This window comes from Gobio gobio (genome assembly GCF_949357685.1).
Source record: "Gobio gobio genome assembly, chromosome: 7".
Classification (NCBI taxonomy): domain Eukaryota; kingdom Metazoa; phylum Chordata; class Actinopteri; order Cypriniformes; family Gobionidae; genus Gobio; species Gobio gobio.
Genome location: NC_137103.1, coordinates 22,023,222 through 22,045,106, shown reverse-complemented (window position 1 = coordinate 22,045,106; position 21,885 = coordinate 22,023,222). Strand labels below are relative to the sequence as shown.

The 21,885-nt window shown below is 37.2% G+C and overlaps 1 protein-coding gene across 1 annotated transcript in view; it reads right to left on the bottom strand.

The window, feature by feature from the left end:
- col4a1 (collagen, type IV, alpha 1) overlaps positions 1-21,885 on the bottom strand; it is an 89,935-nt gene that overhangs the window by 40,828 nt on the left and 27,222 nt on the right. Inside the window, exons 2-3 of the mRNA XM_079821023.1 lie at positions 2,680-2,739; positions 981-1,070 (exon numbers count right to left, since the gene is read on the bottom strand). Of these exons, the coding sequence (XP_079677149.1) occupies positions 981-1,070; positions 2,680-2,739 (150 nt within the window). The remainder of the gene's footprint in view (positions 1-980; positions 1,071-2,679; positions 2,740-21,885) is intronic.

Here is a 21,885-nt window from a genome sequence, read left to right as displayed (position 1 = left end):
GATCACGAATACGAAAAAACACATGCGAAAATTTCGGACTCAGTGTGCAAAGGCCTTAAGTCAGGGCTAGGCAAGTTCGGTCCTAGAGAGCTGATGTCCAGCAGAGTTTAGCTCCAACCCTACTAAGCCACCACAATATAAAACTCATGGCAAGTATGTCACCACTGTTGTGATTCATATGCTGATTCTTGATATCTGTGTGCATCTAAACTTTACCCCCTTAAAATTTATTTAAAAATCAAAATTCAGAATGTCTGATCTGTGGCAAGAAAGTATTTTTGGTGAATATTATTTATTAACATTTTTAGCCAGTGATGAATTTAGTCCAACATTTTTCTTCATGACAGGTTTTGTTTGTGGCCTCTTTTGATTTGAACAGATTATACAATCTCACAGAATAAGCCAAGAGTCAAACTGCCCAACTAAATGAAACACTGATCACCATAATGGTGATTATTTTTTTTTTTTTTATAAAACATCAACATCTTAACCTCTGTTAATTCTCAATAAGAGCTTCTATAGATGTCTTTTAGGGTTGGAGCCAAACTCTGCAGGACAGCGGCTCTGTAGGACTGAATTTGCCCCTGCTCTAAGTAGAGGAAACAATGGTATAATTGTACCCTAAGGACCATTTGTGTACCTTTAAAGGTACAGTTATATGCTTTGTTCCCCTAGGAACAAAATTGAACCTCCACTGTACCTTTTTTCTGAGAGTGAAGGTAATGATAGAAAAGTAGTTTGTCCAATAGCATGAAAGCATTGTGTATAATCAACCAATTGAAGTCATTTTAGGCAATTAAGAAATCTTGACTAGGCGCTTTTTTAAGGTCCGAACAGGGGTCCTAAAGCAAAACCAGTTGAGAACCAAAGCACTGCACAATGTAGGATACACACTTACACATACACATTTTTTTTTAAAGGGAACTTTTAAATAGCAAATTGTCTTTTAAAATGACTTCAAAATCAGTATTGTACTTTACCTTTGGTCCCATTGGCCCTGGGGGGCCCTCGTGACCTTGCATTCCAGGAAATCCAACAAGGCCCATCAAACCCGGGAGCCCAACCTCACCCTAATAAGGAAGAACAAAAGGTGATGGTTTAAAGGAAATGAGTGTCACCTTTTCTTTATGAACAGAATTTTTCACTTTGTACATTTCAAATGCATCTCATTGCTCATGCACATTCACTGCTGACCTTATATGTATATGCTGTCAACAGAACCACACCACTAGATGGCACAACAGATCCTTCTTTGTAGGATTAGTGCTCTGACATTATGAACTAGGGGAGAGCGGGGCACAACCTAACGCTTTTTGACTGTCTCAATTTGTGCAAATCCACTTTGGGTTCAGAGTATTTATTTTTTCCCACATTAATTTCACACATGTCTAATACAATTATGTGGTTTTGTTTAATTAATACAGTGTATCATTTTTTCTTGATTTACCTCGAAAGAATGGAAGTGAAATGTGACAACATGCCAAATAGGTGGGGTACATTGTAACATGTGAGGGGCACAATGTAACATTTGACAGCTTAACATGTTTTCTGATACAAAAAAAAAATATCCATGACAAACTAAAATATTTTGTCAACTATCAATTATTAACTTTTTTAAATAAAATAATGGCATTTTTTTAATAATTAAATTTTTTTTTTTTTACTATCGCTAAATGCAACTTTACAGCATAGTTAAAAACATAATAATAATGAATAATTTCTGAACATTGACTCTCAGTCTTTATTCACTCTTTTCTCATGGTTTCTCACAATAATTAATAAAAGTATAGAATATAACAGCATATTTCTAATAGGGGCTCATTGTAACGCAGTGTTACAACACACCCCATCTGCCCAACTGGGATTTAAATCGCGGCTCGTGTCTTCTGCTGGTTAGATCAGCATTAAAGAACGATCACAACTGTTAAATAACAGATATAAGATTAAAATAATATCAGATTTGTCTTATTTGAAATAACACTTGAGTAAGAAATTTACTTTTGCTATGGTTAAATTAATGTTCTGTAATATCTTCCAGTTTTTTTACATTTTGGCGCAATTGTTTATTTAAATAATGTTGATATGGCAACTAGTAAATACACTAAGTTTCGTCATCCTGGCATGTGTGGAAAGTTTTAAACCGTGTGTAACAACTAACCCTGCATTAGGTTGTGCCCCGCGCTCCCCTACATCAAAAACATAGGCCGAATTCACTCACTCGTTTTAATTTACTCCTTCAAGTGAACTGTGTTAGTGGACTAACATAGGGAATAGTGAATAAGGGTTTAGGGGGCGATTTCGGATTCAGCCATAATGAATGGCACACACACTCAAGTGATTACTGATTTTTTAACTGGGTGTGTAAAGTTCATGCTGTATTACAATATGCAACAATATATACACCTTTTTTATAACTAGTATAACACGTGATTCCTACTCTAATCTTTCCCCTCTCACTCCTTCCCTCAAATCCTATTCTAATTCATACTCTTCTCCTGGGTTTTATGAACGCTGTCAATGTCTGGCAGAAAAAAACTAAAATAAATAATATATATATATATATATATATATATATATATATATATATATATATATATATATATATATATATATATATATATATATATATATATATGCAAAACAGGTGAGATGTGCAGGAAGCAGAGGAAACATACTCACCTTCGCCCCTTTAACACCACTGCAGTCACATCCACCACACGAAGAGCCAGAGCATCCTCCCTGCAAGAAAGAAAATGTCAAGTTCCACTTTGATCCACTAGGAGGCAGTAAACACGTGACATTGGCAACAGTTCTTAAAGGAGTGTGCCTGTGAAGGACAAGAAGAGCTTTGGACTGAATCAGGGGTGACACAAGGGTGGTTGGCACTGGACCAGTAAGTTAGCGCTGGCAGAATGTACCAATGGTTTAAAAATAACATAAAATTATAGCTTATATAATTGCACATCATTTCGTACTTTGAAAATTTTTAATTATAAAGTGTCTATAATGACACTTTTACAGTGATTATTTATCTCAAAATAACAGGCTTATCAAAATTTGAGGTATTTATGCAATACCTGCCTCTCTAATAGTCTGTGGGTCTGCAGCAACCATACGAACAGAGATGCAGTCTACATAAATTTTACCCAGCCAAGGTATATTTAAAAATAATAATTAGCTCTTTTTGTGGAGCCCCTAGTGAAATTGCACTTTTTTTATTTATTTATTGACCAGAATTTGCTTTTAGGATTCTCAGTGTTGTTTAAGAATGTGTTGTTTGGTTTATATAACATGGTCAATAAAAAAAAGACTATATTATTATTAATCTTGCTCCTTGCCACATTCATTGTAGTAAATCCAGTAATCAAAAACCCCCTTTTATTGTCTTAAAAAAGAAAACGCGTTTTGCTTGCTTTTCCTTCCCACTTATTAATACCAGTACTATATTAAATATGTACATTTGCACTTAATGTATATTTTTGTGATACATTGGCAAAAAAAGACAGACACCACATAACACAATTTAAAGGTGAACGTGACTTGACCAAGTAGAACAACCTTGTTCTGGATTTCAATCAACCAATCAGATTCGAGGGATAGGTTCACAGTTAATGTCAAGTTTAGGCTTACAACAAAAGGTGTTGATCCAGAAACATGTCTTAATAGCAAAAAGGAAGCAGTAGCTTTGGACTATTTATTCATGCAGTGTAGGGAAATAACTAACTTAACAATCCTGAGGCCACTAACTTGCCTACAATTTCAGTAGCTTGACAATAGTTTAGCTGCTTTCAAAACAGTGTAGCTTTTTCAGTAACAGTCTACTTTTTCCAACGATTAGTGTGTTACGCAACCAAAAAGCACTGTAGATTGTAAACTCACATTGTATTGCGTGTGCAACAAACAAACATATGCAGATCTGGACAGCGCGATTCATTCGAGTGAATCAGTTCATTCATTCTTTTTTCATATTAATCTAAACAGTTATTGGCCCCACTTTATATTAGATGGCCTTAACTATTATGTACTTACATAAAAAATAAGTACAATGTACGGGTAAGTTTAAGGTGTAAGGGAAGGGTCAACAGTGTTATTATAGATGTAACTACAGAAATTAATAACAGATGTAATTACATGCAGCAAATTTAAAAAATGTAAGTACAATGTAAACACATGTATGTACTCAATAAGTGCATTGTCTCAAATGATTAATTCAAATGTTAGTACATAGTAGTTAAGGCCACCTAATATAAACGTGAGTCCCAGTTTTTTTGTCATTTGTACCGCTTGCAAGTCTGATTCATTCTGAATCAGTTCGTTCAGACGGGTTATGTAAACGAATTTGGGCTGTAAAAAGTAAGCAAATGTTGTCTCATATAAGCTAAAGATAGGGTTGCAGCTTTAAATTCCCCTTAATAAATCTTGAAAGGTGCAGAATAGAGGTCCACATTTGCATTTTACTCTAATTTTGTGTCTCAGAAAGAGATAGTACTTCCATTTAATAAATGGAAAGGGAAGGTCAAGTCAAGTACATTGTTGTATACATTATCCTGTTTAGTATACTCTTTTGTATACTTCACATTTCAGCAAATGTAGTAGATCATCCTGGTATTCTATACATTGCTGTTGTCTCATGCACTGTTGTCTCTCTTTATTTACATATAAATATTGATCAGTGAATGTACATAGAGCACTTAAATTTGATAAATGGAAGCTTAAGAATGACGTACCAGAACCAAAAAGGTTAATTCTTGCGTGTCACACCAGCACGTTTAAGCTTCTGCAAGAACAAAGCGTATGGTTGAGCTTCCGTTTACCAAATTTAAGTGCTTTATATATGTTTGCTGATTAATGTTTATACAGTATGTGAATGAAAGCCTAAATTAAATCTGTTCATTATATAAAGAGTTCATGTCTCTTCAGAAGACTTGGATTAAACTGCTTGATCCATATGGATTTATTTTAAAATCTCTTCATGAACGAGTAGAAGTGAAGAAGTGTTGGAGTTTTGGGTGAATTGACTTTCAATTGATTTCATTAAAATGTTTGAAACTAAACGAAAGTCTTATGTGTTTGGAATGACAAGAGAGTGAGTAATTGATGACAGAATTTTCATTTTGGGGTGAACTAAACCTTTAATATACTGCATACTTCAGAAATTGTAAGAGTAGTATGTCAGCAGCGTTTTTAGGATAAATCAGAGCTTGCTGCTTTGCACCACAAAGATTGAATATGACTAAAACATCTTATGTACTGTAAGGTGAAAATTGTGTATAATAAATCAAGCCAACTGTTATAAACACTGAAAATTATTATGACAATAAAACCATGCACAAGAATTCTCTCCCTCTTCCTCTCTCTCTCTACATACAGTATATACATGTCTATGTTACCAAGAAGATAAAACAGGTAGTTGGCATGCATACAGATTTGGTCTATACTGAAAGATTACAGATATCATGGAGATGGGCCTGTTCATTCAAACAGAGGCATCAGGCCAAGAATTTAACAGACCTGTTTTACTGTAAAGACCCAAATAAAGGCCTCTCTCTATATCACTAGATGGACAGCTGGTCTAAGCATGATACTGGACCCTGGGAACCCATTTCTTCCATTCACGCATCCCTCTATCATTGCAGCCGTTCTCTCGCTCACGTGTGAGGCAGGCAGCCAAATGTCTGCACATCTGGAGAAGCCGGCCTGGCGAGGACTAGCACCAGCTGCCGGGGTCGGGCCTGAGACCTCACTGCCCCCACCCGTGAGCCCTCTGAAAGGCCTAACTGAATCAGCATGTGGGTGCTGAGGACCATGAGAATCATTGCTTTCGGTCTCAAATATCGGCTCTGGCCTGACCCACTCTGGCCATTTCTACAAAAGCCCGCCATCCCTGGAGTGTAATTTCCGTATGTGAACAGGCCGAGCTCTGGCTATAATGTTAGATCTGACATCCCTAATGCAATTTCAGTGCCAATGAGAGGCATTCTTCCAGCAATTCACAGACAATCTGACAAAAATATATCCCTTTCTACAAGGGAACTGAATGTTTTGTAAGTAGAATGCCCACACACTATCCCGCCTGTTTTTGAACAGTTTAACATAGTGCTGACCTACTTCTTAACAGTCAGTTCATTAAAAAAAGTATAGGCACTTTCCAGCAAAAAGCCACACTTTGGCATTTCAGGACTGTTTTAAATAATTTTTGTAAGGCACAAATGGCATGTTTTTGTTGTCAACATTATTAAATATGTTAGTATGAAAAGTAGGCCATTCTCCTGCTTGACTGTATCCAACAATTTAAATAATACAGCAATTTCACCATAATCAGATTGAAAATTGATATTACAAACATTTTATTATTAACTCTATATATAATATTTAGCTATCTCACATTTTATGTACGACACTGTTATTGCATGATTTCCTTACATTATTAGAAAAAATTCAAAATGTATTTACAACCTAGATGTAACACATTTGGATTTATTTATTTGTTTATTTACAGGCCTTGTAAATAGGCCTTGATGTTACTCATTCTAGAGTTTGATTTATTTTAGTTTATGTATATTTTTAGTTTATATAGATTCCTTAGATTTAATATTATTGAATTTTATATTGAAATATAAAAATGTTGATGTAATGTATTGCATATTACATTGGGGTCAGTAAGAATTTTTTTAAGTAATTAATATGTTTACTGTTACATGTATGCTGTGTTTTGGTTCTGTTTTCTCTGTACCTGCCTTTTGACCCAACTTCCCAGTGTGTCTGATTAGTTATCCCATTTACCTGTTTTCTCATTAATCAGCTCATTAGTCATTCGTTTTAGTATTTATACTCATTGTGTTCCTGCAGTCTGGTCCTGTCTCCGTAAATGTTAAAAATGTGCGTAATGACTGTTTCCTCGTGAGATTTGTGAATTAAAGTCCTGATTCCTTTATCTGTATCAGCTTCACTTCTACACTACCTCCTGTGACATTTACTCAGCAATGACACATTAAATTGATCAAAAGTGACTGTAAAGACAATTATAGTGTTACAAAATGTTTCTATTTCAAATAAATCAGTTATTTTAAGTAGTAATGGTATTTGAAAATATGACTGTTTTTAAATGCAGCATTGAGCATAGACTTAATTTTTTTTTTTTTTTTAAATAAACACTTTTGAATGGTTGAGTATGTCCCAATAGAAGTTAGGGTAACACTTTATTTTGATGGTCCACTTTAGACATTCTACCAACTATAAATAACTTTGCAACGTCAATTACCAGTCATTAGTAGCCTGATGTCGTCATACTAAGATTCTAGTCAGAATATGAGTCTGATACTGCTCAATTTGGGCTGTGATTATGGGGCGTGTTTCGACTGAACCAGGAAAGAAAACGCCTCTGTACTCAATTGGATTGACCTACAACCAATCGGAGCAATGGAGTAAGTGCCGTATGTTGAGCGACGCATATAGTTGTCAACAGAACTCAACTGCACGCACGCGGGTAGAAGTAGAAGGAGAAGATGAGTGTAAACGATCTTTGCCAGTGTTGTAAAAAAGAATTAAAGGATACACAGAGTACTTACTAACACAATCATATTTTTTTAGAGAAAGGTGAATGCATATATGAATAAATCATCAACATCTAAACCTCAATAAGAGCTTCTGTAGATGTCTGACGGAAATAAAGTCAGTCTGGTTAGTAATGCGTGAAGCTGGTAATGCTGTTTGTGGAGTTGTTTAATCCTCCTCTGCTGAGATCTTCAGAGATGTAATGTATTCTTTTATCTTCAGTTGATTTCATCTAAGGCTGTGGCTGAAGTCAGTTGTATTTATTGTTTCTCTTTCCTTCATTGATTCTGCTCATTATCATCAGGTGTTCATCATTAATGCTCAATCATTCCTCAATTAATCTCTTAATTATCTCATTAACTTCAACACTGATTCAGTGTTACTTATAAGACTATATGAGTGTGGATTATATAAACTCTGAGCAGTGTTAATTTAACACTGGGAAATTTGCAGTGATTAGAGTGTTAGACTGAATATCTGCTAACACTTTATTTTGATGGTCCCCAACAGACATTCTACTGACTATAAGTAACGTTGCAACTACATGTCAATTTATTCTACAAACCTGAACCCTAATACCTCCTTAACCTAATGGTCTACTAACAGTCGACTACAGTCTACTAATACTCTAAGGAGAGTTAGTTGACATGTAGTTGCAAAGTTACTTTTAATCAACATGTCTAAAGTGGAAATAGTGTAACCAAAGTTAGTTTCTAGAATCTATAGTTTTGTATTCATAATAAAAGACTCTCTCATCTTCTCTTTTCTGCTTCATCCTGTTATAAATAACCTCCAGATAACCTCTGAAGGCCAAAGTCAGATCTGTTAGGGATCAGACATTCCTCTTTCTCCAACGCGTGACTGAGGTCAGATCCCACCTGCCGCCATGCATGCGTAGTGTGATCTCCGCACATGTGTATATGTTGCTTTATCATTCTAATGTATGTTTTAGCACTCAGAGATCCTGTGATGACTATCGCTCAGTTCAGACCACAGCTTGCTAATCTGGAACCTGGATCAGCACAGCAGGGGAACTGCTTTGAAATGGGACATTTTGTTGTTTCTTCCCAGGTCAGTCTTGCATCCCAACAAACCCAAACATGACATGAGCAGAAAAATAGCAAAAGCAGACAAGAGTACTGATAAAACTCTTAAAAAGTAATGTTTTTATTTTTTAGTGCTTAAATGTCCTTGCTTTCAAAGACATTATCGTGAGATTTTGTGTTTGCTGGCCTGTGATACATAAACCGTCTCTCTTCTGGTTTTGTCTAGGGCGTCTCTGCATTGCTCTCAGAGCAAACAACCCATGAAAGCGTGAAAATGAATCAGACATGAAAACACAAAGACACAACTTGTCCTCACCTTTACCTTTGTGTTGGTTTAAAGAACAGTACAAAAAGTGAGATATTTGACACCCTCAGTGCGAAAGGAGGCTGTTTCATAAAACCTTAATGTAGTTTCCTTGGCTTTTAGAATTAATTTGCTAATATTTTGGAATGAACGACTTTGATAATTAGTTTCAGGCTTTGACAGATTGTATATTAAACATGTATTTCTGAATGAGCTATGATTTTTAGGCTCTTCGAGGCAGAAACATATACAAACATTGGACTGATTGATTTTCCATGAATGCATGGAAACAAATGATTAATCAATTGAAATGAACTGATTTGAATTGCTTATTTTGATGTGTGCATGCCAGTTTCCATTTCTAACATTTGTTTTTCTTCTCTTGCCTCCCTTGAGCTCATTTTGTGTTCTCATAGATGTCACAAAAATATGTGAACTATAAAACAATGTACTATATTTTAGTTTGATGTTTTTTATTTAACATTTTGTATTTTGGGGGGATTTTATGGTATAGTTATGATCCATTTATTACCATTGTAATCCACTTTTTGAGCATAGACCTGAAAATGAAATTTCCAACTTAAACTCGTAAATCTTGAATGCTTTGGAGCACAGACTTAAGTTTGGTCTTTTTTTAAAGAAGATACTTGGCTGAAGTGATCTCAAAAATGTTGCTTTCAGTAAGATTTAGTTTAAGTGCAGAACCAAATGTTTCCACTCGATGAAATTAGTATATTATTTCCAATGTGAGTATTTTTGACCTAAAAAAAATAGAAGTATTACTACCTTTTTCAGGACAATTGAACCTTTTTTCCCCTTTGTTTTCACACAGAAAGTGTTAAAACCTTTACCAAGTTTCGTACCATTCCGATAAAAAGTAAAAAAAAACAAACGTAAAAAACAAATGACCAAACAGACCTAGAGGGTTAAGCTTATAACTCACTTAATTTTGTCAATTTTTTTAGAGAACAAGACTTAGGGCCCTATTTTAACGATCTGAAACGCAAGTGTCAAAGCACGAAGCGCAAGTAACTTTGTGGGCGGGTCTCGGCGCTGTTGCTATTTTCCCGGCGGGATAAATGGCTCTTGCGCCCGGCGCAAATCTAAAATGGGTTGGTCTGAAGTAGCTTCATTATTCATAGGTGTGGTTTGGGCGTAACGTGAATAAACCAATCAGAGCTTCATCCAACATTCCCTTTAAAAGCAGGTGCGCAAGTTCCATTATGGATTGCTATTATTATGGCGCATTTACCAGGCGCACGCCAGGAGCGGTTCACAGCCGAGGACACTGATATGCTTGTAAGAGCAGTGAAAGACAGAGAAGTGAAGTTGTAATGTTGTACATTATGGTAAAGGTGATTTCACAGTCTTTTTTTTTTCAGTCTTTCAGTTTTTTCAGTTTTTCAGTCGATTTTTTTTCCTGGTTCTTGACGGACAAACCAATTTGTCAGATGTCCTTATATACATATAAGTCTTGCCACTATTGGGCAAACAGGTCTTATCCTTAATTATTACAATTAGCCTGAATCATTTGTAAGCTAGATTTATGCCTATTTTTTCACATCTTCGTGGCACACCACAATGATTTCTGTCATCTCATGTGTTAATATTTTTTTAGTGTAACAATTTATGATTTGCAAAAATAACTGTTGTATCTGTGTAGATTACATGAGCAAAGTGTATGCGCGTTGTGCACGCTATACATTATGGTCAAGCATGCGCCCTTAAAATAGCATAATGAACAACGCGCAACGCGCCACTGACTTTAGACTAGGTTTTTTCTGGTCAGTGGCGCAATTGTTTAATGGAACAGCAAAATAGCACCAGGAATTGTTTGCGCCGGAACACGCCTCCTTTTTTGCGCTGAACCGCCCAGGTAGCGCAAGTTCATTCACTAGTTTAGCGACGTGCTTCTGTGGAGGGAAAAGCGCGCTTTGCGCGGGTGCAAAATAGGAATGACACATGCGTCGGTGTACAAAGTCAATTGCGCTGGGTGCAAGATAGGGCCCTTAATATCGTATGTCATTTTGCTTCGCAATGTATTGATTTAAGAAATGTTGTTTGAGAAAGAATTATTCTTTTCCTTTTTTTTCCTTTTTTGCAATGTGATATGCATTCCGCAAATCAGCCTGAATGGGTCAAACTGGTGGGTAAATGATGCTTCATGACCAAAAAGCTGTCAGAACATCTGGAGCAGACATTTATAAAAAAAAAAAGAGAAAAAAAGAACAAATCAGCATGCATGCATCCTCTTTAGAGTCTGAAGACATCTTATGAATGTTGTTGTAAAATCAAGCAGATCTTCAAAAGATAAAGGTGAAGGAGGAGAGGGAAGTACGCATGCAATTAAAATGTGCAGGGAGGGTGTTTTAGGAGGGAGCATTTAGAGGCCACTTTGAGGCGCTCTCAGTATTTTAACTTAATGAGTGCAGATAGCAAGAGCAGGGGAGTGTTAAATAATCAAAAAGATTGTGAAATGAATTCCCTAAATCCCTGAGGTACAAACAGTTTGGGTGGATTCTGTCAGTTTGGCTTCCTTCCATGTGTATTTCAGCAGTGAGAAGCCAACACAGTCTTTCTTTTACTTAAACAGTGTGGAAGACAGATGTAATGTATGTAAGAACGAGAGAGAGAGAGAGAGAGAGAGAAACAGCATGTGTCATGTGTCTATTTGACAGGATACAGCAGTGGAAAGAAGACTGAAGACTGATACCAAATGTCCAGTAAAACTAACAGTATAAAAGAATACACGTCATATACATTATGTAACATTTCTTGTTAATCGTAACTAGTGAATTTAAGATTTATAACCTGAGCATAATGCATTTAAGGTTACATCCACACTGTCAGTTTTTGGGATTGACAACTGCATTAATTTACAGGTGTGAGTCACAAAATGTTCCATTTCAGTCACACGCAGCACATGAAACTGACAGTGGAGAACAGTAACTGGATCTAAAACCCTCATATCTCAGTAGCTGTAAGTTACCAAAACCACACATGAAAACCAGCAACACAAGGTAGACACAAATTTGTGCAGGGCTGAGCTGCTCTCTCACACTGTATGATGTGACAAATCGCCCAGTTCACACAGCACACGTTTTCCGAGAATGTGGTCCATGAAAATGTATGTGTGTGAGCTTGGTTATCGAATGTGGTTGTCACTCCTGTAAATAACTGAACTGTGTGAACATAACCATATTAAGGAATTCAATACAGTACAGACAACTGTATTCTGCAGCTGCGTGAACCTAAGTCTGTTACTCTGTATCACTCAAAGGACAGCAAATTCTGTAATATACTATTCACCAAGGGAGAACTGGGAGAACACAATTGAGTCTTTATAACAAGTAAATATTTATATTTTTTCCTTCAGGCTGGGCAAAAGTATCACATGAATCTTGCCTTGACAAACCTTCAAGGATTTCTTCATAATCTCTGTACACTGCCTTAAAAGCTACAGTTAATTTTAGGTTTGGAAATAATAATAATAATTTGTTACATTTATATAGCGCTTTTCTGGGTATTCAAAGCGCTTTACATATAGAAGGGGGGAATCTCCTCAACCACCACCAATGTGCAGCATCCACCTGGATGATGCGACGGCAGCCATATTGCGCCAGAACGCCCACCACACACCAGCTGATTGGTGGAGAGGAGACAGAGTGATGAAACCAATCAGTATATAGGGATTATTAAGAGGCCATGAATGACAGAGGCCAATGGGAAAATTTGGCCAGAATGCCGGGGTTACACCCCTACTCTTTTTCCAAAGGACATCCTGGGATTTTTTATGACCACAGAGAGTCAGGACCTCGGTTTAACGTCCCATCTGAAGGACGGTGCTCTTTGACAGTATAGTGTCCCCATCACTATATTGGGGCGTTAGGACCCACACAGACCACAGGGTGAGCACCCCCTGCTGGCCTCACTAACACCTCTTCCAGCAACTACCTGGTTTTCCCAGGAGGTCTCCCTTCCAGATACTGACCAGGCTCAGCCCTGCTTAGCTTCAGTGGGAAACCTGTCTTGGAAATCTACAACAACATGATTATGAGCATTAAAGATGCATCTGGAATGAGCTTGATCTCCTAAAACCAGTGGTTTACAACAAGGGGCCTCAGCAAACTTCCAGGGGGCCCTAATAAGTCTTAAAGTATAAAATGCTAAATAAAAAAAAAGTAAACACAAAAAAAGATGTATAACATTAAAATATACATATGTCTTGAGTTTATATATATATATATATATTATCAAAACAGAAATACCAGAGGTACATTTCAGCTTATATAGGAAGGCCTTTTATATAGGAAGAATATTTTCTTGGATAAAGGGAGCCTTGGAGTCAAAAAAGAACCACTGCCCTGAGCCAATTGAGGGGCCTCATCATACACCCGGCGCAATGCGACGCCAGGTGCAAAGCAAGTGCTTTTTGTTCGTTTCAGCCTGACGCAGTTATCATTTTCACGTCCAGCGCCATATTGTTTAAATAGCAAATGCACTCGCACCCATCTGTTCGTCCATGGGTGTGCTGGTCTGAAAACAAGGTGTGTTCAGGCGTATTGTTGGCATGTTGCTATTTTGCGGCAACAGAAAACGACTGCGCCATTGACCAACAAAAACCTGGTCTAAAGTCAATAGCACATTTTTTTGTTATTAAAGGGCCATGAAACCCTAAACCAAATTTTCTTAGGTTTTAACAGAAGTATGTGTGTTGAACATCATGGAAGACAATGTTACCATCTGTTCGTTTTTGAATGTGGGAGTAAACTAGTTCTTTTTTCAACCTTTTTGCTCTATTTTCAACTTCCTGGTTTAAATTCGTCTTCATCTCAACGTCTTAGGATGTGACGTTTTCTTGTTCTATAGTACGGTGATGAGTCATCTGTGTCTCATAATTATTCATGAGACTGTGTGTCTTTGTCCTATGAGAAAACACGTTGCTTAATTCATGACAGCACGCGCTTAATTATTCATGACAGCACGCGTTGATAGGCATTTTCCTCTGACTGGTGCTTCAAACAGTGAGATCGCACACAGTAAGAGAGAGATGCATTTAATGGATCAAATAGGTCCTGAGTCTTCACACAAACGCGTTTCATTCACACTGTGAGTGTAACCACTCTTTACGGCCATTTAACTGACCAAACGGCTTATAAAAACTCCACTAAATAGGCCTCAAAAGCTATCAAAGGTATGCAACAGCATGTTCATATATATATTTTCGATACAGAGAACAAATTGTGAATGGCTGTGCATTTAATTGTCCATTAAATTATAGCTGTCACAGGATATATATATATATGTATTTGTGTAACGGTGAGCTTACAAAACAATGTGTAGCTTATATTGTGTTGCATGTCAACTTAATGGTCATTTGCAGCATGCATTTGTGAGAAGCTTTGATGCTCTTAATGAGAGCGAAATAAAATTGTCTGAATCAGAAGCCGTTGATGTGCTAACAGTGTCCCCTCGTCCCCCTCCACTCCGCCGCTAAACCACGGCCACTTTTATAGCATTTTTCTAAACTGTGGTGAGAACTGACGGCTGCTGAAACAGAGGGTTTCATGACCCTTTAAAGCTGCAGTCCATAGTTTTTCCTCTTTGTCGCCAGTGACGTAATATTACGCCAGTGACGTAATAATGCAAAGATATGCTTGAATTTCCCGCGGAAAAGTAAGCAAATAGTATTGAACACGAGCTGGTTATGTACTTGCTAAAAAAAAAAAGTACTTGTACTAGTATGTACTTTTAACCCTTTTTACGAACTGCAGCTTTAAAGGGTGAGTTAGTAATGTGCGCCTATGGGTGGGTGCACAATGCGGATACACTCTGTTTATTACACACACAGGGACGCGCAGCAGCACACCAAAATGTTTAAAAATTCCTCTCTGGCGAATCATTCAGTCTTTCCGCTCACAAATTCCACCATCCAATTAGCAAATCCGCCATGGTGCAAGCGCAAGTGGTTTTTAAAGGGAATGGGAGATAAGACTCTGATTGGTTTATTGTATGTTACGCCCAAAACACACCCATGATATTATTATCTCTCAGTTGAATGTGTAAAGACAGCTATTATTAAGCTGATTAGTAGGTTGATTTTAACATTGCTGTGTTTGTGTTTGTGTTCAATGCGAGTCTGACAGTCACATAAATATTTCCTGCAGTTTAAACATGTAAGGGCCCTTTCTTGAAGATTGCCTGATTACTTTGGTCACTTATCGGGTGGGCCATTTATCTAAAGAGAATCAGAATATTGTTGTTGTTTTTGTTTTCTAAAGCAACAACAACTAAAACAAAAGCTTTCCTGTTGGTGACCTGCCAACTGTAACATTCAATCTCGCTCACTACTCATATCTGTAAAGCTTACGGGTGCTCCCTTCCTTTACAGATAGACAAGCACTGAGAGAAACACAGCGATAAATGTGTTAACCCTTTGTATGTTCAATACATTGACATTTGCAATATGATTTGAGAATGTCCGGTCTTTATCTCTCACACACCATAATAGGGCAGCGAAATCAGGCTTGCAGCACGACATTCCTGTCAACAGACCTCCGATTACAGCTGCCATATGGAGGCCGTTAAGATAGTGTTACCACATTAAACAGGGCTCTGCTAAAGATGTCATTAGCATGGAAAAGCTAAGTGCAATATTTTAGGTTTAAGGTGGAAACTGAGGCTGTGAAACACTAAAACTGCCCATAAAAGTAACAGTCAGAGTTTAGAGTGAGAGAAACTAGGCCATGCTCCTAATATGGAGAAGTAGGACTGAAGTGACTATGAAGCTTGACCGTTATTCAAAGTGAATTGGGCTGATATGACGTTTCATCACATTTGATTTAAAGAAGAAATAAAATCATGGGTTTGTGTCTCAATCCATTTTAATTCATGTGTGTTTGTTCCAGTCCAGTTTTTGATACAATTCACCCATTTGCATGCAGCTTCGTTCTTGCTCAAAGTAGGCCTACTTTAATGTGTCTTAAGGCCTGTACACACCGGGACGAATATCGCACACGCTTATCGCCAGCGTTTTTCGTGACGTTTTTCGGCGCGTCTTGAGTATTCACACCCAAGCGATTTCCACTGGCGATGCGACGAGTGAACGTGCACATTCAGTAGAGGCGCTCCCGGTACACAAGGTGGTGCTGCGGCACTTACGCTTCTGACACTCGCTTGTCACACAGAAGAAAAGGAGAGACAGTATTTACGTGCTTGCCAAAACCACAGATATATTATGCCTATGGCAAAACCATTCACACACTTTTTGCTAACTGGCAAGCAGCATTAGCATTACTTCTTTGTCTACTTACTACTTCTTCTTCGTATCAATGTGTGCTTGGCAAGACCGTTTTGTGCTTGAGCGCCACCAAGTCGTGTTTTACTGTCACTTCAGCATCTCCAGGCACGTGAACAAAAGCGCTGATCTCATTGGTCGGCCAGTTTTTAACGCGCCGCGTCAAAATAAAAAAACGAACCCGAGGCGTTTTTTTTTAAATTACGCTTTTACGCCTGGCGTTTTACGCGTCGGTGTGCACACTCACATTGGCGCCCATTGTTTAGTCACGAGGCGTTAAACGTCGGCGATAAACGCGCGTGAAAATCGTCCCGGTGTGAACAGGCCTTTATGTTAAAGACCCACTGAAATGGCTACAGTTTTCGTTCCTGTGTTGAAATATTTCAGGAAGGTTAGGTGGAACATATTACATTCACAAACATTTGACATATGCCTTTATCCAAGTCAACTTATATTGCATTCAAGGTATATATACACCAATCAGGCATAACATTATGACAAGTAAAGTGAATAACACTGATTATCTCTTCATCATGGCACCTGTTAGTGGGTTGGATATATTAGGTAGCAAGTGAATATTTTGTCCTCAAAGTTGCCGTGTGGTCCGATCAAACAGACGAGCTACTGTATCTTATCAGGTTGTAGCAGAGATGTCATACCGATCACAAGTTCAGTATGGAGTACCGCAAGGCTCAGTGCTAGGACCGTTGCTTTTTACCCTGTACATGCTACCCTTGGGAGATTTCATTAGGAAGCATGGCGTTAGTTTTCATTGTTATGCTGATGATACTCAGCTCTATATTTCTTCGCGCCCTGACGAAACTTACCAAGTCACAAGATTAACGGAATGCATAGCTGATATAAAAAAATTGGATGACAAGTAATTTCCTGCAACTTAATTCGGAAAAAACATAATTTTTAATTGTTGGATAACATGTATGATACCAATTTGAAATATTGGTATCAAAGGTTTCACAAATGTATACGGCAGACAGAAAACTAAACAATAAGTATAATCTGAAAAACTTAAAATGGCTCAGCAATTTACTGCAGAGCAGGTACTGAACTCAATCAAATATTAGAGTCACTGTCACTTGATGATGGTTCTGGTGAAGAAGCAGTCAGTGATCTAAATATTGATTTTGAAGACGTTGAAAATGAGTTTTAAGAATAGGCTATATTTGAGACGAGAATATGAGGCAGATGCTGAATGTACTGGGAAATGAGCTCTGACGAGGACAGTGATGATGGTATTAAACATCTGCTCAAACTGAACCATTCCAAGCTCCAAAAGGTAACAAAATATGCTTTATTTTATTCTTCTGTAATTGTTACTCTAATATCTGGAGAGTATTATATTATTTCGACAGGTAGAGATCCACCCGTGTTCGATGTAGATCCGGGTCGCTAAAGACCCGAATATGTAAGAAGGATTGGCGAAACAGTCATGCATTTAAGGGTTAACAAAGCCTAGCAACTAGCTTATGACATGGTCTCAACATACCAAATCATGCTAGCAATATGCTAATTGATGCTAGCAAATGTTAACACCATGATAATTCATGCTAGTTAAATGTCAAATCATGCTATCAACATGCTAATCTGTTTTTCTGATATACTTTTTTATTGTGAGGTATGATGCAATGCAATATAATGATAAATGAGAGATGAACAAATAAACATTCCTCAAAAGCAATTTTTAACATGATTTTCCTAAAAATAAAATGATGTACGGATAATCAAGTAAACCTATGTTGCTTTTGTCCAGTAAGAATTAATTATATATTTATATATAATTATATATATATATAAATAATGTATAACTTTGGCAGATTATAAACAGATTTTTCATGAAAGTTTGGATCATGTTGATGATTTAGAAGGCCTTTTAAATGTGTGTATCAAATATGATAAGGCTTTATGGGTTAAACAGCTTGCATTAAAAATGTCCAAAGGATGCTTCCTACCACTGCTTCCACTTTGTTCAATACAGGATTCTAACATCCTACATTAACAGGAAGCATTGTTTTCCTAGCAAATCCTGATTCATTGCAGTAGCATATTTGTCTTAGTACTTGACAAAAGACTCTAATCTGGAACTACTTGTGCAGCCAAGAGAACCGCCAGTGAGGAAAACGTCTCTATAGCAAGGAGAATAGAAGGAAATCTGGTAATTCAGCTTTGGGATCATCCCATTTTAGATGAAATCACTACTCCTCATTTGCGGCATTGTTATAATGTTGCTAACATCTGTGCACAGCTGTACTGTGATCCGCTCTTGGCATTTCAGCAGTGTGGTCAGAAAGGACTTTTCTCACAGCCGCCTACATAAAACATGCACATAGCCATTCAATGTTCCATTGTTTTCACATGTACACATTGACACGCCACTGAAAGTGTCTGAGGCCATAGGCTAAGCATTCCTTCATCAGACGGTCCACATGCATTGTCCTACACACGCCCGGAATCCCCCGAGGAGACTGGAAATGACCTCATCAGTCAACAATGACAGAATGTCCCATTGTGTGTTGTGTACATGGTTTATACTGACTAAAGCATGAATCATACTACTATCATACATATTTAAAATAAAATGACAATGAATTAGTTGTCAGCCATGATCAGACATGCAACACTATACACTATAAGTGGCATGTCAAATTATTTATTACTTATCAGAGCTGTTGGAACCAGAGATTCACCCTAGGGTCCATATATATATATATAAATATATATATATATATATATATATATATATATATATATATATATATATATATATATATATATATATATATATATATATATATATATGGACCCTAGGGTGAATCTCTGGTTCCAACAGCTCTATATATATATATGCTGCTGTTTTTCGAATAAAACCAAATAATTCACATATAAGATGAAATCAACAGACACACAAGTATCTTGTATGAAGCCCATGTGCATTTAGTATGCAGATGTTCATTCACAGTAGATGAATAATTATGGAGCCAAAATGACAACGGCAAGATTCAAACTTTTCAAATGGCAAAATATCAGAAGACAAAGGGCCCTATCATACACCTGGCTGTGTTTTTTGCTAGTCCCGACGCACGTCCAGCTCCACATTGTTTAAATAGCAAATGGACTCATGCCCATCTGTTCGCCCATGGGTGTGCTCAGGTTGGCGTGTTGCTATTTTGAGGCAACTGAAAACAACTGCCCCATTGACCAACAAAAACCTGGTCTAAAGTCAATAGCGCAGTATTTTTGTGTTATTTAAAGGGTGAGTTAGTAATATGCGCCTATAGATGGGTCCACAGCATGTGTATACTCTGCTTATTACACACACAGGGATGCGCAGCAGCACACAAACATTTTTAAATATTAAAAATAAAAGGATTCCTCTCTGGAGAAATGTTCCATCTTCCCGCTCGCAAATTCTGCCATGTAAATAGCGAATCCACCATGGTGCGAGCACAACTGGCTTTTAAAGAGAATGGGAGATGAGACTCTGATTGGTTTATCGCATATTATGCCCAAAACACACCCATTACTCATTAAGAGAATAGGGTCAACCCTTTTAGACAAATATTTTTTTACGTCGTTAAACTAGCAAAAGTGGATTCGGACACGCCCTAAGTGCATTTGCGCATTCGCTTCAGACCATGCGCTCAAATCGCTAAAATAGGCCCCCATAGATGAATAAAATTACACCACAGCTCGTGACACAACAGCTCGTGACATCACAGCGGGGCCCCATCTTAAATTTTACTATTGTGTGCCACTGCTGTCTGTGTTTTTTGGGCACACAAATATGCTGCATGTAAGCATGCGTTATATACACCGCAATGAAAACATCAGGAATTCATGGCAACAAAAAAAACATTGACTTTTTAACACACTCCAGATGTTCTGTAGTAGTAAGTATTTGGCTCGCTCATGTAATTACTAACATACTTTAATTGCTGGAAGCCAGGGCTGCAAAAATTGTAATTATATCAGTTCACCTTTCTACACTTCTTTGCTTTTCACAGTAAGTTTCACATGACCCTGACCAGATCAAGGGCCATTATGTTTTCTGTCAAGACTTCTGTAAAGTTGTACTGATTGAAGTGAGACATTATTCTGAATATTACAGATTAAATCATGTGCAGCAGAGCATGAAGCCAAATGAACTCAGTGCAGTGTTGTTTTAGTATTATTTATATGATTATAGTACTGTATTTATTAATATTTTGAATAAGCTTTTTTTTAAGATTTTTTTTCCACTTGTTTAGTTTTAGTTCATTTTTTAAAAAAAAGGTAAAACTTGAACTTATTTTATTTCAGTTAGTTGCAAAGTCAACATTTCTCATTCATTATTTTTATTTTATTTCAAATAATAAAAAATGATTTTTAATAGTTTTAATTTTAGTTAACAATACAACACTTTGTATACAAATTATAATGTAGCCATCAGAAAAGAGAAACTCAGAGAGAGTCAGAAGGCTTAACGCTGAATGCTTAAAAAGGACAAGGACTACATCCACCAGCTTTGCTAGAATGACGACATTGAGCTCTCAGTGGACCATGTCATGACTCCATTAGGACACAATCCAAAGCTCTAAAAAGTGACAAGAGTGCAAAGGCTGTCAACAGCTGCCGCTATGTCCAAAAGGAACCAATAAAAGTGTGTCTCTGAGAGGAATAGACTGTCTCTCATGGCATTCTTGCATGTCTGAGTATTTATGCAGGAGATAAATCATCTCGCTTATTAATATAAAATCAGCAACACATTCCATCTCATAGTCAAGCACATTTTCTGAAGAACACATTCTGGGAAGATGCAAGGGAGGTTTCATTTAAAGGTATGACATTCAAATCCATAATATCCCATTCCAGCCTGTCCAGATTTTCAGCTGTTGCATGACCTCTAAGGGGCAATGTACAGCCAGGGATCTATTTATCCAATGTCTACAGGTTAACCTGACAGTACACTGACCCTTAACCATGTTCTGTGCCCCTCCGATGTTGACTTCCTTCAGCGGTGTGGATTTATGGGTTTGTAAGATTTCGGCTCTGAACATATGCGGCAGTTTAAGTGCTCCAGGTGCAAAGGCTGTTCTATGCATCGCACGTATCTTTTAGGTTATGCCAATCACATAATGCATTATAATTAACATAATATAATATAAATAATATTAATGCTGTACATTCTATGCTAAAACACATCTGTAACAATGTCCGTAGTTATGGGAAGAAGGAGGCGGGAACCGGCGAACGTTCAACAAACGTTAAATAAACATAACAAAACGTAAACAAAACACAACATAAAATCCAGGTCTGGTCCTTTTTCATCCGTCACTGTCATCATTCCTCCTTTTATGCATCCGAAGCTCCTCCGTGAGACACGAGACCGGTGCGGCTCGCCCCGTTCTCACGTTCCCTCGGCCTCGACTACTAGCCACATAAACCATAAATAAATAATTAAATAAATAATCTCTTGCAGCTGCAACTTTTTTCTCACTGATGTGATAATGCAATTCTCTAATAAGCATACAAATACATAGTACAAACATATTTAATTGTATTTAATTCATTTAATTTTATATTTATTTAATTCATTATGTATATTATTTACTTGCACACACACACATACACTCACCTAAAGGATTATTAGGAGCACCATACTAATACTGTGTTTGACCCCCTTTCACCTT